The sequence below is a fragment of the Eleutherodactylus coqui genome, chromosome 1, assembly GCF_035609145.1.
Source record: "Eleutherodactylus coqui strain aEleCoq1 chromosome 1, aEleCoq1.hap1, whole genome shotgun sequence".
NCBI classification, from domain to species: domain Eukaryota; kingdom Metazoa; phylum Chordata; class Amphibia; order Anura; family Eleutherodactylidae; genus Eleutherodactylus; species Eleutherodactylus coqui.
Genome location: NC_089837.1, coordinates 463,496,936 through 463,512,678, shown reverse-complemented (window position 1 = coordinate 463,512,678; position 15,743 = coordinate 463,496,936). Strand labels below are relative to the sequence as shown.

General features: G+C 47.1%; 1 protein-coding gene across 1 annotated transcript in view; it reads left to right on the top strand.

Annotated features, from left to right (window-relative positions):
• The first annotated feature begins 1,053 nt into the window (after nt 1-1,053).
• The window catches only part of LOC136606066 (gametocyte-specific factor 1-like), a 31,300-nt gene continuing 16,610 nt past the window's right edge, over nt 1,054-15,743 (top strand). The window contains exons 1-2 of the mRNA XM_066588992.1: nt 1,054-1,075; nt 12,188-12,276. Of these exons, the coding sequence (XP_066445089.1) occupies nt 12,196-12,276 (81 nt within the window). The 5' untranslated portion in view covers nt 1,054-1,075; nt 12,188-12,195. The remainder of the gene's footprint in view (nt 1,076-12,187; nt 12,277-15,743) is intronic.

Sequence of the window (15,743 nt, the reverse complement as noted above, 5' to 3'; positions counted from 1 at the left end):
CAGATTGCCAATCAAGCCACGGCTGTGGTGTGCTCTGATAAGATTGCCTGTCAGGTCACGGTATAAGTTCATGTCCCCTATGGCGACTAACAAAAATTAAAAATCAGTAAACTTAAAAAAAAATCTATTAAAAAATACAAAAAAAATAAAAGTTTAAGTAGAAAGCCTTTTCCCTTATTTCAAATAAAAACGTATTTGGTATTGCTGCGTAAAAGTCCGATCAAAGTAGCGCATTATTTATGCCGCAAGGTGAACGTCATTGGGGGAAAAAAAGTAACGCATGAAATGTGCTTTTTTTTTTTTGTCACCCCGTCTCCAAGAAAAAATATAATAAAAAAGCGATCAAAAAGTCGTACGTATTCCAAAATGGCAACTAAAGGACGGACGTCCCGCAAAAACATAATAAGCCCTCGCACAACTATGTTGATGGAAAAATAATAAAGTTACGTCAGAAAACAATTTCATTTTTTTCCAAAGGTAATTTAAAAAATAAAAGTAGTGCAGCAAAAACCCCCCAAAAACCTGTATTGATGTGGTATGGTAGTCATCGTACCGGCCCGCAGAATAACGTTACGTCACTTTTGTAGCCCTGTGTACACCATAGAAACCAGACCCCCCCCCCCCAAAAAAAAAGATGGCGGGATTGTTTTTTTTTTTCCCACTTCACTCCATTTAGAACTTTTCAAGCATTTTTCGGTACATTATGTTACATTAAATAGTACCATTAAAAAATACTACTTGTCCAACAGAAAACAACAAGTCTTGCAAAATCTACGATGGATAAATAAAAAAGTGATGATTTTAATGAAAGTGGGGAGAAAAACTGAAAATGTCTGCGTCCTGAAGGGGTTAATACACCCCACATAAGCACTAATTAGTGAGTGTATTATCGCTGCACCCCTCTCACAGCAGCACAGGCCGCCATTGCAGAGGGATTATTATTTTGCCGCCACTTTCAGGCTGCCTAGTGAGGCGCGGGCTCCTCCCCCATTCGATGGGGCGGGGCCAGCAGGGGAGAAGCGCGGGAGCGGCGACGAGGCGGGAAGAAGAGGAGACGCTGGAAGAGCTGCAGCAGGTGCGGGGATGGCGGCTCCGGGGGAGTTGTATATGGTTTAGGGCGACTGTTATTTATATTGGGGGGCTAAACCACCTGGCAGCGTGCCATCTAGTCCAGTTTGCTGGTACTTGTAGTCCCACCAGAGCTCCGTGGAGACAGGGCAGTAATTGCTAGTTCTTCAGTGTTACACTGGTGCAGGGACTTCTGTATGTGCGGTAGTGTAATCCTGATGGGGGTGATAGTTATGGGGAGACCGGGGAGGGTAGAAGCTGTAGTGTTTAGTAGTACAATGCTGGGGGGGGGGGGGGGATTGGGGTAGAAGCTGTAGTTTTTAGTAGTACAATGCTGGGGGGGGGGATTGGGGTAGAAGCTGTAGTTTTTAGTAGTACAATGCTGGGGGGGGGGGGGATTGGGGTAGAAGCTGTAGTTTTTAGTAGTACAATGCTGGGGGGTGGGGGGGGGTTGGGGTAGAAGCTGTAGTTTTTAGTAGTACAATGCTGGGGGGGGGATTGGGGTAGAAGCTGTAGTTTTTAGTAGTACAATGCTGGGGGGGGGATTGGGGTAGAAGCTGTAGTTTTTAGTAGTACAATGCTGGGGGGGGGATTGGGGTAGAAGCTGTAGTTTTTAGTAGTACAATGCTGGGGGGGGGATTGGGGTAGAAGCTGTAGTTTTTAGTAGTACAATGCTGGGGGGGGGATTGGGGTAGAAGCTGTAGTTTTTAGTAGTACAATGCTGGGGGGGGGGGGATTGGGGTAGAAGCTGTAGTTTTTAGTAGTGCAATGCTGGGGGGGGGGGGGATTGGGGTAGAAGCTGTAGTTTTTAGTAGTACAATGCTGGGGGGGGGGGGGGGGTTGGGGTAGAAGCTGTAGTTTTTAGTAGTACAATGCTGGGGGGGGGATTGGGGTAGAAGCTGTAGTTTTTAGTAGTACAATGCTGGGGGGGGGATTGGGGTAGAAGCTGTAGTTTTTAGTAGTACAATGCTGGGGGGGGGGGATTGGGGTAGAAGCTGTAGTTTTTAGTAGTGCAATGCTGGGGGGGGGGGATTGGGGTAGAAGCTGTAGTTTTTAGTAGTGCAATGCTGGGGGGGGGGGATTGGGGTAGAAGCTGTAGTTTTTAGTAGTACAATGCTGGGGGGGGGGATTGGGGTAGAAGCTGTAGTTTTTAGTAGTACAATGCTGGGGGGGGGGATTGGGGTAGAAGCTGTAGTTTTTAGTAGTACAATGCTGGGGGGGGGGATTGGGGTAGAAGCTGTAGTTTTTAGTAGTACAATGCTGGGGGGGGGGTATTGGGGTAGAAGCTGTAGTTTTTAGTAGTACAATGCTGGGGGGGGGGGGATTGGGGTAGAAGCTGTAGTTTTTAGTAGTACAATGCTGGGGGGGGGGGGGTTGGGGTAGAAGCTGTAGTTTTTAGTAGTACAATGCTGGGGGGGGGGATTGGGGTAGAAGCTGTAGTTTTTAGTAGTACAATGCTGGGGGGGGGATTGGGGTAGAAGCTGTAGTTTTTAGTAGTACAATGCTGGGGGGGGGGGATTGGGGTAGAAGCTGTAGTTTTTAGTAGTGCAATGCTGGGGGGGGGGGATTGGGGTAGAAGCTGTAGTTTTTAGTAGTGCAATGCTGGGGGGGGGGATTGGGGTAGAAGCTGTAGTTTTTAGTAGTGCAATGCTGGGGGGGGGGGATTGGGGTAGAAGCTGTAGTTTTTAGTAGTGCAATGCTGGGGGGGGGGGATTGGGGTAGAAGCTGTAGTTTTTAGTAGTGCAATGCTGGGGGGGGGGGATTGGGGTAGAAGCTGTAGTTTTTAGTAGTGCAATGCTGGGGGGGGGGGGGATTGGGGTAGAAGCTGTAGTTTTTAGTAGTACAATGCTGGGGGGGGGGATTGGGGTAGAAGCTGTAGTTTTTAGTAGTGCCGTGTTGGCATGGGGGGGGGGGGGATTGGGGTAGAAGCTGTAGTTTTTAGTAGTGCCATGTTGGCATGGGGGGGGGGGTTGGGGTAGAAGCTGTAGTTTTTAGTAGTACAATGCTGGGGGGGGGGATTGGGGTAGAAGCTGGAGTTTTTAGTAGTACAATGCTGGGGGGGGGGGGATTGGGGTAGAAGCTGGAGTTTTTAGTAGTACAATGCTGGGGGGGGGGATTGGGGTAGAAGCTGGAGTTTTTAGTAGTACAATGCTGGGGGGGGGATTGGGGTAGAAGCTGGAGTTTTTAGTAGTACAATGCTGGGGGGGGGGTATTGGGGTAGAAGCTGTAGTTTTTAGTAGTGCCATGTTGGCATGGGGGGGGGGGTATTGGGGTAGAAGCTGTAGTTTTTAGTAGTGCCATGTTGGCATGGGGGGGGGGGGGGGTTGGGGTAGAAGCTGTAGTTTTTAGTAGTACAATGCTGGGGGGGGGGGGGATTGGGGTAGAAGCTGTAGTTTTTAGTAGTACAATGCTGGGGGGGGGGATTGGGGTAGAAGCTGTAGTTTTTAGTAGTACAATGCTGGGGGGGGGGGATTGGGGTAGAAGCTGTAGTTTTTAGTAGTACAATGCTGGGGGGGGGGGGGTTGGGGTAGAAGCTGTAGTTTTTAGTAGTACAATGCTGGGGGGGGGGATTGGGGTAGAAGCTGTAGTTTTTAGTAGTACAATGCTGGGGGGGGGGGGGGATTGGGGTAGAAGCTGTAGTTTTTAGTAGTGCAATGCTGGGGGGGGGGGGGATTGGGGTAGAAGCTGTAGTTTTTAGTAGTGCAATGCTGGGGGGGGGGGGGATTGGGGTAGAAGCTGTAGTTTTTAGTAGTACAATGCTGGGGGGGGGGATTGGGGTAGAAGCTGTAGTTTTTAGTAGTGCCGTGTTGGCATGGGGGGGGGGGGGGATTGGGGTAGAAGCTGTAGTTTTTAGTAGTGCCATGTTGGCATGGGGGGGGGGTTGGGGTAGAAGCTGTAGTTTTTAGTAGTACAATGCTGGGGGGGGGGATTGGGGTAGAAGCTGGAGTTTTTAGTAGTACAATGCTGGGGGGGGGGGATTGGGGTAGAAGCTGGAGTTTTTAGTAGTACAATGCTGGGGGGGGGGATTGGGGTAGAAGCTGGAGTTTTTAGTAGTACAATGCTGGGGGGGGGATTGGGGTAGAAGCTGGAGTTTTTAGTAGTACAATGCTGGGGGGGGGTATTGGGGTAGAAGCTGTAGTTTTTAGTAGTGCCATGTTGGCATGGGGGGGGGGGGGGTATTGGGGTAGAAGCTGTAGTTTTTAGTAGTGCCATGTTGGCATGGGGGGGGGGGGGTTGGGGTAGAAGCTGTAGTTTTTAGTAGTACAATGCTGGGGGGGGGATTGGGGTAGAAGCTGTAGTTTTTAGTAGTACAATGCTGGGGGGGGGGGATTGGGGTAGAAGCTGTAGTTTTTAGTAGTACAATGGTGGGGGGGGGGGATTGGGGTAGAAGCTGTAGTTTTTAGTAGTACAATGCTGGGGGGGGGGATTGGGGTAGAAGCTGTAGTTTTTAGTAGTACAATGCTGGGGGGGGGATTGGGGTAGAAGCTGTAGTTTTTAGTAGTACAATGCTGGGGGGGGGGGATTGGGGTAGAAGCTGTAGTTTTTAGTAGTACAATGCTGGGGGGGGGATTGGGGTAGAAGCTGTAGTTTTTAGTAGTACAATGCTGGGGGGGGGGATTGGGGTAGAAGCTGTAGTTTTTAGTAGTACAATGCTGGGGGGGGGGATTGGGGTAGAAGCTGTAGTTTTTAGTAGTACAATGCTGGGGGGGGGGATTGGGGTAGAAGCTGTAGTTTTTAGTAGTACAATGCTGGGGGGGGGGATTGGGGTAGAAGCTGTAGTTTTTAGTAGTACAATGCTGGGGGGGGGATTGGGGTAGAAGCTGTAGTTTTTAGTAGTACAATGCTGGGGGGGGGATTGGGGTAGAAGCTGTAGTTTTTAGTAGTACAATGCTGGGGGGGGGGATTGGGGTAGAAGCTGTAGTTTTTAGTAGTACAATGCTGGGGGGGGGGATTGGGGTAGAAGCTGTAGTTTTTAGTAGTACAATGCTGGGGGGGGGGATTGGGGTAGAAGCTGTAGTTTTTAGTAGTACAATGCTGGGGGGGGGGGGATTGGGGTAGAAGCTGTAGTTTTTAGTAGTACAATGCTGGGGGGGGGATTGGGGTAGAAGCTGTAGTTTTTAGTAGTACAATGCTGGGGGGGGGGATTGGGGTAGAAGCTGTAGTTTTTAGTAGTACAATGCTGGGGGGGGGGATTGGGGTAGAAGCTGTAGTTTTTAGTAGTACAATGCTGGGGGGGGGGATTGGGGTAGAAGCTGTAGTTTTTAGTAGTACAATGCTGGGGGGGGGGGATTGGGGTAGAAGCTGTAGTTTTTAGTAGTACAATGCTGGGGGGGGGGATTGGGGTAGAAGCTGTAGTTTTTAGTAGTACAATGCTGGGGGGGGGATTGGGGTAGAAGCTGTAGTTTTTAGTAGTACAATGCTGGGGGGGGGATTGGGGTAGAAGCTGTAGTTTTTAGTAGTACAATGCTGGGGGGGGGATTGGGGTAGAAGCTGTAGTTTTTAGTAGTACAATGCTGGGGGGGGGGGGGATTGGGGTAGAAGCTGTAGTTTTTAGTAGTGCAATGCTGGGGGGGGGGGGGGGGTTGGGGTAGAAGCTGTAGTTTTTAGTAGTACCATGCTAGCAAACACATCTTTGATCGTATTTTTGGGAGTTGGGATATTGCAATTCTGAAATTTTTGTACTTTTTTTTTTTTTTCTTCACAAACGTCACTATGTGGATAAACATTGTCTTATTTTAATAGTTCAGACTTTTCCGTACACGGGGATACCAAATATTTAGTGGGTTTTATCCAGAAAGAGAATGAAAAGGCAGCCCTTTTTTTTTCATATTAAAACACAGGCGCGGTGCAGATTGGGGTTTTTAATAAGTGTTTAGATATTTTTTTTTATAGGAAAAAATGGCAAAAGGAGCTTTTGGACTTCGGCCTCAGGTCCACGGCCGTTTTACCGGTGTTTGTAAATACGTGGTCTGCTGGCAGTGCGTATGCCTGCCTTTCACATGCACCTAGTCATGCGCAGTATGATTCTTCCTTTCTTTTTTTTTTCTTCGTTAATTCCCCGCTCCTAGCATGGACTGCATATGCCAACGCCGCCCATACACTGCCTATACACATGTATGTGGTACGCAGAGAAATATAGCATGCTGCGATCTATTTCTCCTGCTATCTACAGTGTCCACACGCACATGTGCATAGATCAGTGAAAGCCCATTGACTTTTGACTCCACTCACCGTGTATAACATGGCCGTGCATCACACATGTAATACATGGGGGGAAAAAACACATGTGAACAGTTAAAAAAAATAAATTAATCACTTTTCACACTTTTTAGTCCCCACTGGGGATTTGAACTTGTGATCATTCGATCGCCTCTACTATATACTGCAATAGTTTAGGATTGCAGTAGATAGTGATATTTTTCCCGCTTACGAAGCTCAGCCACATTATCTCTGGGAGCCTTCAGTAGGCTCTGGGCTGCCATTTGGACCTATCAACAACCTATGCCGAATGGGGTGCCCCCGTCCCGCTGACTGTTTACACGTCTGGTCAGTTTTGAGTGCACTAGCTAATCGGTCAACTGCCATGGTCATAGCGAACTGATCGCAGCTGTCTGAAAGCTGCCAGGGATGGAGCGAACGCTGCTTCCTAGCCCGCGCCATATACTTTTCACAACCGTCTGATGTAATTGGGCAGTCATGAAGGAGTAAAATAAATCTAGAAATGAGGACCGCCGAAATTACCACTTGTGCAGAAATTTGCAACTTTTTTTTTTTTTACACCAGAAAGTGGCGTGAAAGGCTTTAGGGCTCCTGCCCACGGGCGAATTTTCACTGCATTCCCCGTGGCGATAATCTGGCCACGGGGAACACAGTGAGCGCTTTCCGTAACGTTGCTATGGAAAGAGCAGCCCGTCCACGAGCGGAGAATCCTAGCGTTTCTCCGCTCGCGGCCGGCATATTGCAACATGCTGCGAATTACTGCGATTCTCTGCGGTCAGCCTAGCCGCCTTTTCTGCGCTGTGCTGAACGCTGTACAACGCTCCCATTCATTTCAACGGGACTGTTCACACAAGCGTCAAAGGATCTTTTGCTAGTGATGGGGTCTGAAGACCCGGCCTCCAGCAAGAGATTGCTCTGATTGGCTAATCCAGCGCCAATCACAGCCAGCGCTGGATGCATGAATCACAGCTGTTCAGTGGCTCAACCAATCAGAGCAATCTCTTGCTGGAGGCGTGGTCTTGAAACTCTGTTGCCAGCAAGAGATGCTCTGCAGGCACAGACAAGTGCCTGGAAGCCTGCAGTGACAGCAGACAGCGCCTACACTGGCGTCACGCATGCCAGCGCTACTGAAATTGCAGTAAACGCTTATGTGAGGGAAGCCTTAGGCCGGCTGCACACGAGCGTGACGGGCTCCGCCGCGGAATATTCCGCGGCGAAGCCCATCACGGTGCCCCCCAGAGACCCCATACTTACCAGCGGATCCATTGTTCTGGGTCCCGCATGACGCTTCCTCGCCCACCGCCGCGTCATAGACGGTAGACGGGGAAGCGTTTTCACGCTATCTTCCGCTGTGCTACAGCGGGAGATAGCGTGAATGGACGGCTTCCATTGACTGCAATGGAAGCCGTCTGCGTGTACACCCGTGGCACATAGAGCATGCCGCGGGTGAGGACGGGAGATTTCACGGTGCGGAATTCCGCGGTGGAATTCCGCACTGTGTGCCCTGAGCTATTAGGTTCAATAGAACCTAATAGCTGGGGGCAACGCAGCGGATTTTCGCCACGAATTACGCGGCGGAAATCCGTTCGTGGGAAGGAGGCCTTAGGCCTCATGTCCACGAATGGGTAGGGTACTGTGGGCAGGAGACCCTTCGCAGGATCCCACCCTGCTCGCAGCACGAGGACATTCCGGATGCGTGCGTGTCGTCCGGCCTCTCCTCCGTGTAAATCTGCTTTCTCGCGGGACCCACAAGAGTTCCGGGTGTGCCGCAGATCAGACGGCTTCCATTGTCTTTAATGGAAGCCGTCCCCGCAAGTCCCGCAGCAGAACACATCATGCTGCCATTTGTTGACCGGATGGTCCGGAAAACAAACCCGTATGCTTTAATTAAGTTGCGAGCGCCCATGAAACGCCTATGCGTGGCTTGAACTCCAGATCATCCGCACGGGTGCCCCACGTGGATCCCGGAGTTCAAACCCACCCGTGGACATGAGGCCTTAATGTTAAAGGGGTTGTCCCGAGGCAGCAAGTGGGTCTGTACACTTCTGCATGGCCATAATAATGCACTTTGTAATGTACATTGTGCATTAATTATGAGCCATGCAGAAGTTATAAAAAGTTTTATACTTGCCTGTTCCGTTGCTGGCGTCCTCGTCTCCATGGTGCCGACTAATTTTCGCCCTCCGATGGCCAAATTAGCCGCGCTTGCGCAGTCCGGGTCTTCTGCAGTCTTCTATGGGGCTCCGTGTAGCTCCGCCCCGTCACGTGCCGATTCCAGCCAATCAGGAGGCTGGAATCGGCAATGGACCGCACAGAAGAGCTGCGGTCCACGGAGGAAGAGGCCATCTTCAGCGGTGAGTAGAGAAGTCACCGGAGCGCGGGGATTCAGGTAAGCGCTCCGGTGAGCTTTCTTTACCTCCCTGCATCGGGGTTGTCTCGCGCCGAACGGGGGGGGGGGTTGAAAAAAAAAAAAACCCGTTTCGGCGCGGGACAACCCCTTTAACCTCTGAAAAAGTGGAATGAGAGCTGAACAGCAAAAGTGTGCAACTTTTTGAAGACCAACTACAGCACAACCAAGTTACTCCCTATGTGCCCTGGCAGGGAGAGACTGCTTACAGGGAGAGAAGTGATAGCGTGGCCGATCATGGGATCCGTCCAACCTGATGCAGAAGCTGGCAGGATGTGGGAGTCTCTGCTGAAGCTTGGGAAATCCGCCCCAGAACTGCAACCAAAAAAGCGTCAAAATTAGTGATGAGCGAGTATACTCGCTAAGGGCAATTACTCGAGCGAGCATTGCCCTTAGCGAGTACCTGCCCGCTCGAGACAAAAGGTTTGGGTGCCGGCGGTGGGGGAGAGTGGGGAGGAACAGAGGGGAGATCTCTCTCCTCTCCCCCCGCTACCCCTGCCACTTTCCGGCGCCGGCACCCGAACCTTTTATCTCGAGCGGGCAGGTACTCTTAAGGACAATGCTCGCTCGAGCAATTGCCCTTAGCGAGTATACTCGCTCATCTCCCGGTCTATCGAAAAGTTAGAAATCTGCTGCGGATCGTCATCAGAAACCTTGTGGATTGTCTTTTCCTCCCCATCTCCTGCTACGAGTGAACGGACCTTTCTGGTAGTTTCACAGGGAAGATTCTGTGAATTTTTGCGCAGAATCCGCCTGCCAAACTGTTCCGGAAGCCTGTGACTGTTTTGCTGCAGATCTGATGTGGATTTAGCACCGTCAGCAGGCAAAATCCGCATACAGATTTTCTAAGCTGCTGTGGGGAGACCAGGCAGAAACTCTGCATACGGTTTTTGCCCATTCGCACTGCTAAATCTGGATGTGGGTCCGCGGCAAACGTCATGACTGACTGCGGATTCTGTGCAGAAATGTTTACAGCATAGTCCGTTGTCTGAACCCCTTAGGCCTCCTGCACACGGGCGGAAATCCCGCCGCGGGATTTCCCGCGGGATTTCCGCCGCTCAAAGCCTGCATAGGAGTGCATTACAATACACACTCCTATGCAGACGGCCGCGTTTTGGCCGCGTGAAATGTCGTGCGGCAAACAAACAGCGGCATGTCCTAGTTTTGCGCGGGGCTCGCAGAGACTCACACAGCTACGTCACTCACCCGGCCGCCGGCACATGAAAGAGCCGGGCGCGGGTGAGTACGCGCTGCTCTCTGCAGGTGCTCGGGTCGTGTCCCGCGGAGAGAATTATCGCCGCCGGATCCGACCCGCTCGTCTGCAGGCGGCCTTAAGGACGCGCCCTTTTTATTTTTTTCTTCTATTTTTGGTTTTTAAAATCGTAACTTTTATTTATCCATCCACGTTGCTGTCTGATGGCCTGTTTTTTGCAGGGCAAGCTGTATTTTTCAATTGTACCATATAATGTGCTGAAAAACTTTAAAAAAAAATTCCAACTGGAATAAAATGGGGGAGGGGGGCACAATTCTGCCTTGTTTTTTTTTTTTGGGGGGGGGTGCACTTTTTTCTAGGGTGTACATTTCACAAACTACATAATGTTGTTCCGTGGGTCGGTACAATTACTACGATACCAAATTTATCTAGTTTTTACTTTTGCTGCACTACTTTTAAGATATGAAACTACCTGCCGCCGTCTTCTGACAGCTGTAACTTTATTTTTCTTTCAAACTAATTTCTTTGAAGGCTCGCTTGTTGGCCGGCCGTCCTGTAGTTTCTATTGGTACAATTTTGGAGCACATATGACTTTGATTGCTTTTTATTACACTTTGTTGACCAGAAAAGCGCAATTCTGGCATTGTTTCATTTTTATTTTTTTCTGCCAATGTTCGCTGTATGAGGCAAACAATGTGTTACTTTATATATAAGAGTTTTATGGATTAAGCAATACCAAATATGTATGTTTTTTTTTAAATTTAGTCTTATTTTATTATTATTACCGGTAAATATGACAAAAGGGCGGGGTTAAACTTTTATAACCTTTTATTTTTTTTCAATAATTAATTAAAAAAAACCTTCAAACTAATTTTCATATTTTCTTTTATTTTTAAAGTTCCTGTAGGGAATCGGAGCTACCAATTGGTTTGATCACTTTTGCAGTCTGCATGCCGTGCTTACAGCCCAATTCGCCTGGCCGTAATTTTGGGCCGCATGCTGTAATTCCCCAGATGACACTCCCATAATCGCCTATGAGGCTATACTCATGAGCTGCTGTACAAAATCGCTACATGTCCTAGTGTTCATATTTCCTAATGGAGAACTGGGCACGCAGTGCTCAGTATCTGTGCTGATCGGACAGCGTATAGATGGGCGCAATACGGTCCTGTGAATGTGACCTACAACTGGATTTTTATTAGCCGGCGTTAGTGGAACATGTAGTCAGGAAAAAACCTATTTAATATGAATACATTTTGAATGTGCGCTTAAAAGCTGTTCCATTTCAAAAAGACCCTTCGGGAATGAGCAGACGGCAGGATTTTCCTTTGCTTTTTTTACTGCATTTTGTGTTGCAGGTTAGCATGCGGATTTTGCCTTGTAAATGGGCAAATTCTGCGTACGGAATTCTGATGTAGAAACCAGCATCTTGAGGCTGAATTCCCAATCTGAATATGCGCTACGGCCCCTCACACGGGCGTTAGTTAAGACTGCTTTTGTAAATGCAGTGTTTTTACCAGGGCAGAGCTCCTTGAGCGCAACGTTCAGCGTAGGTGTTTGTTTGCACTTTTAGTGCAGTAGCACAGGCAAAGCCAATGATGTCACCACTTTCCCTCCCGGCTGCATTCAAAAATGTGGAAAAAAATGTTGAAATGCTCCCCATTGATCACAACCGGCGATGCATCGCATTTAAAGCCGCTTAAACGCCAAAAATAGAAAAGACAGCGCTCAAATTGTGGTGTTAGAAAGGCCACGTTCGAACGTTGGTCTTGGAAGGAGGCGTTATGCAGTATTTTAGCGTGGCGTTCTACATGTTGTAAAAAGCGGTCTGTGTGAGATCAGCATGCATTTAAAATTTTTTATTTTCATTCACACTGGCAGATATGAATTGCGCATTCCGCGAGCGGAAATAAAATTGCAGCACATTTTATTTTGCTGCGGAATCCACACAAACGGCCTCCATTGGGTCCCCGTATCATCACTTAGCAACAGTGCAGGAAATGTAAATAAACAAACAAAAAAAATTGTACTGCGCTTGACAGCCTGCGTGCCTCCTCGCACGGTTATCCACAGTACAGTTTTAGGAGGTGCGCAGGGTCACTGCTGGAATCTGACCCACTCGTGTGAGCCCACCCTCAGAGTACAAGCGCTGTGTTTGGGTTTTCGTTTTTTTTAGCATTTGGTTTGCTCATGTCACAGTTTCAATACTGTCATAATGTGTCTATTTTATACCGTATTTCGCTCATATTTTAACAATCTTAACTTTTTTTCCTCTCTAGATTAAAACATGGATTTTGTTACTTGTCCGTATAATTCTGAGCACCGAGTCCACGGGACGGAGCTGAGGATGCACCTGATGATCTGTCAGGTACTCGGCTAATTGGCCAACCATTGTCTTGTCTCTAATCAGTGTATAACGAGTGTACGGGTCCTTTTCTCCTGAATGGTAATTGTTCTCCTTCTCTCTGGGTCGCTGTAATCTGAACAATAATTGTACAGTATAAATGCTAGCAGCGAGTGATAACTTATTTGTCGCTCAGTTTCTGTAGGCCTAAAAATCAAGCGCCAATCATGGCGCTTTTTCATCTATGAATGGCCGTCGGTTTGCTATGAATGCAGGCAAGGCGACAGGAGCGCTCTCCGACCTGCTCTGCCTCCATTCACTGAGCGAGCATCACTCCTGTGTGCAAGCACAAATGATGAACGGCACTGAAGCGCCTGGCAGGGGTCTTGTGTCAAAGGGCTCTTGGGGACTGTTCACAGCACATTTTTAATGCATCTTTAACGTGCAGGCTAAAACATACAGGAAATGTATACAGACATGCAATTTTAAGCATATGTGAAGGTTTTAGCGTAGACATTAACCCTTTGCAATCCAATTTTGGATTCAGGGTTTCCTAGGGGGCTTTTTCTTTCTGCCATTATACAATGGCGCCATCTGCTGGCTAGAGCCAGTACTGCGGTATGTGACATGCTGGAGAGGCCACCGATAACACAGCTGCCAGTAATCTACCGTAAGACTACCCTGTCGGATGTTTTCTGACATCAGAGCTATACAGCCTTCAATCAGAATGTCTTTAGACGTCAAGTGGATTGCAAAGGGTTAAATGTATAGCCATATGTTCTGTCATTAGAAAACAAAACGTCTATACAGCGATACCCGTATATAATAAAAAGACACTCCCCTCCACGCCATATTATACCTTCACTTCTATCACATTCTGGGAGCAGCTCCTCCTAGAAGTACTTCTTAGTCCGCTGCCGCTCGATCCAGCGGGCTTCTTATGTCGAGTATACAATAATATTCAGGAGCTCGGACTTCTTAAAAAGTAACTTCCATGCTTTATTTAAACATCGTGCTCACAGCATCCTGGTTATAAGGTGTTTACAGAGTACGCGTTTCGATCTTTGCTCAGATCTTGATCACCTCCTGTTCCCATAGTGCAATGCTTGCCTTTAAAAACCTTCATCTATTAACCCTTTGCAATCCAATTTTGGATTCAGGGTTTCCTAGGGGGCTTTCTCTTTCTGCCATTATATAATGGCGCCATCTGCTGGCTAAAGCCAGTACTGCGGTATGGGACATGCTGGAGAGGCCCCCGACAGAGTTGCCAGTAATATACAGTAAGAGTACCCTGCTGGACGTCTTCTGACATCAGAGCTGTACAGCCTTCAATCAGAATGTCTTCAGATGTCACAGTGGATTGGAAAAGGTTAACCTTCACCTGATACTTTGTAACCCCTTGTTTGTCACTGTGTTGGTTCAGTCGGTCTATGTGCTCCCAATACCAAACCCTGGCCAACCAACACCGTGTTCATTTATTTACTTATTCTGAATCCATATTAAACTTACTACTAATGAGCATCCTACATACATTATATCTTCATCACATGCTTTGTCCTACTATATGTACTGCATAATTGATGTATATTTGGGAATTCCCCTTCTATCAGAATATGCATATGATCAGTTCAGTTCCTATATGCAGAAAAAATGAATACATATCACATTCTTTATCCAATTGTGCCTATTGAATCATCCTATTAATATTAACGAGGAAATTTATTATTTCTATCTATTCTTATTTCCTTTGGTTGTTATCAATGCATACTATATAAATTGCTCTTCATGATGCAGTAATACAATAAATGGTAATAAATACACTTCATGATGCAAACCAATATAAATACTAGATAGAACAATTTTCATTATGCAAAAATAAAAAAAATGGAGTTTTCTCAATTTTTGAATGACAATCCATGTGGATTGAGGTTTACGTGTGCATGGGGAAAAATATACGGTTCCATTCCTTGACTTAGAACGTTCAGGTAATAAGGAGAAAAAGAAAATAAAGACTAATTTGTTCAGAAAAAAAAAAAAGACGTTGGGAAATACGATTTTACGCACGGACAGTTCACACCCAAGACACGTTATAAATGCCATTCCCAAAGGGGAAATATTAACCCTTTCCAATCCACTGTGACGTCTGAAGACATTCTGATTGAAGGCTGTACAGCTCTGATGTCGGAGGACGTCCGGCAGGGTATTCTTACTGTATATTACTGGCCTCTCTGTTGTCGGGGGCCTCTCCAGCATGTCCCATACCACAGTACTGGCTCTAGCCAGCAGATGGCACCATTGTATAATGGCAGAAAGAGAAAGACCCCTAGGAAACCCTGAATTCAAAATTGGATTACAAAGGGTTATGGGCGAAACGAGCATGTACCAATAGACGCATTATAACGAGGAGGATTCGGCTGGAGGTGAGGTGACCCGGGAGACTGGAGAAAATCAGTGAGGAGAAGATGCTTAAAGCTGCCAGGGGAGGAATAGGTAAGTAATGATTTTTTTCTTTTTTTTTTTTTAAATGACAAAACCCTTTGGAAGTCCTTTTCACTGTAAAGAACTTCTTGTAAATAATGTTTTGTAATAGAACTTTTTTTTCTGAGAACAGAAAACATATACCGTATATATTTGAATATAAGCCTAGTTTTCCAGCACATTTTTTTTTTTGTGTGCTGAAAAAGCCCCCCTCGGCTTATACTCCAGTCAGGGAAGGGTTAAAAAAAACCTCCATACTCTCCTAGCCGGTGTCTGTGTCCCCGTTGGCGGTGCGGAAAGCTGCTTCAATTTCTGTGTTCCCAGCGGCAGTATGGCAAGCTACTCAAATTTTTCCCGCTGTCCTCCCCCTGCCATAAGCGCTGTGATTGGATCGAATGCCGGCTGTGATTGGCTGGCGCTTAATCCAATCACAGCGGTGACTGCGGTGGATTTGAAAGCCGAGCAGGAAGACAACAGCGGTGAGTTTTGTGGTAAAACTTGTTGACTCTGCTTATACTCGGGGCGGCTTATACTCAAGTATATACCGTATGTTAAATGCATGGGATTGTGCAGCATTACATCTACTTATGAGCCCTATTGAGTGTAATGTAAAAAATATATACTTAAAGCATACTCCTCTCCTTGGGAATAAAAAAGGGTCGTATGCTATGCTTTTCTTTACTACAAAAGAAACCTACATAAATGTAGGGAAGGTTAAAAGTAAAGTTGTATAATACTTTTGAGCACTTAGAATTTTGGGGTACATCAAGCAATAAGTTATAATACTTTTAATTGAAAAAAATAAATATATATACACATATAAATTTTTTTTTTTTTTGCCACTGGCTAAAACATGTGAGCAACCCCTTATTCATAAACCAGTGCATAGGTTATTTTTCCCATTGCCTTTGAGTATCCATTTAGAGCCCTTGGCATAGTGCATTAGTCGTCAGAAGAATTGTGGAATTCTGGCTTTATCTGAAGGGTTATATTTAAATGGGTGGTCTGCTTTC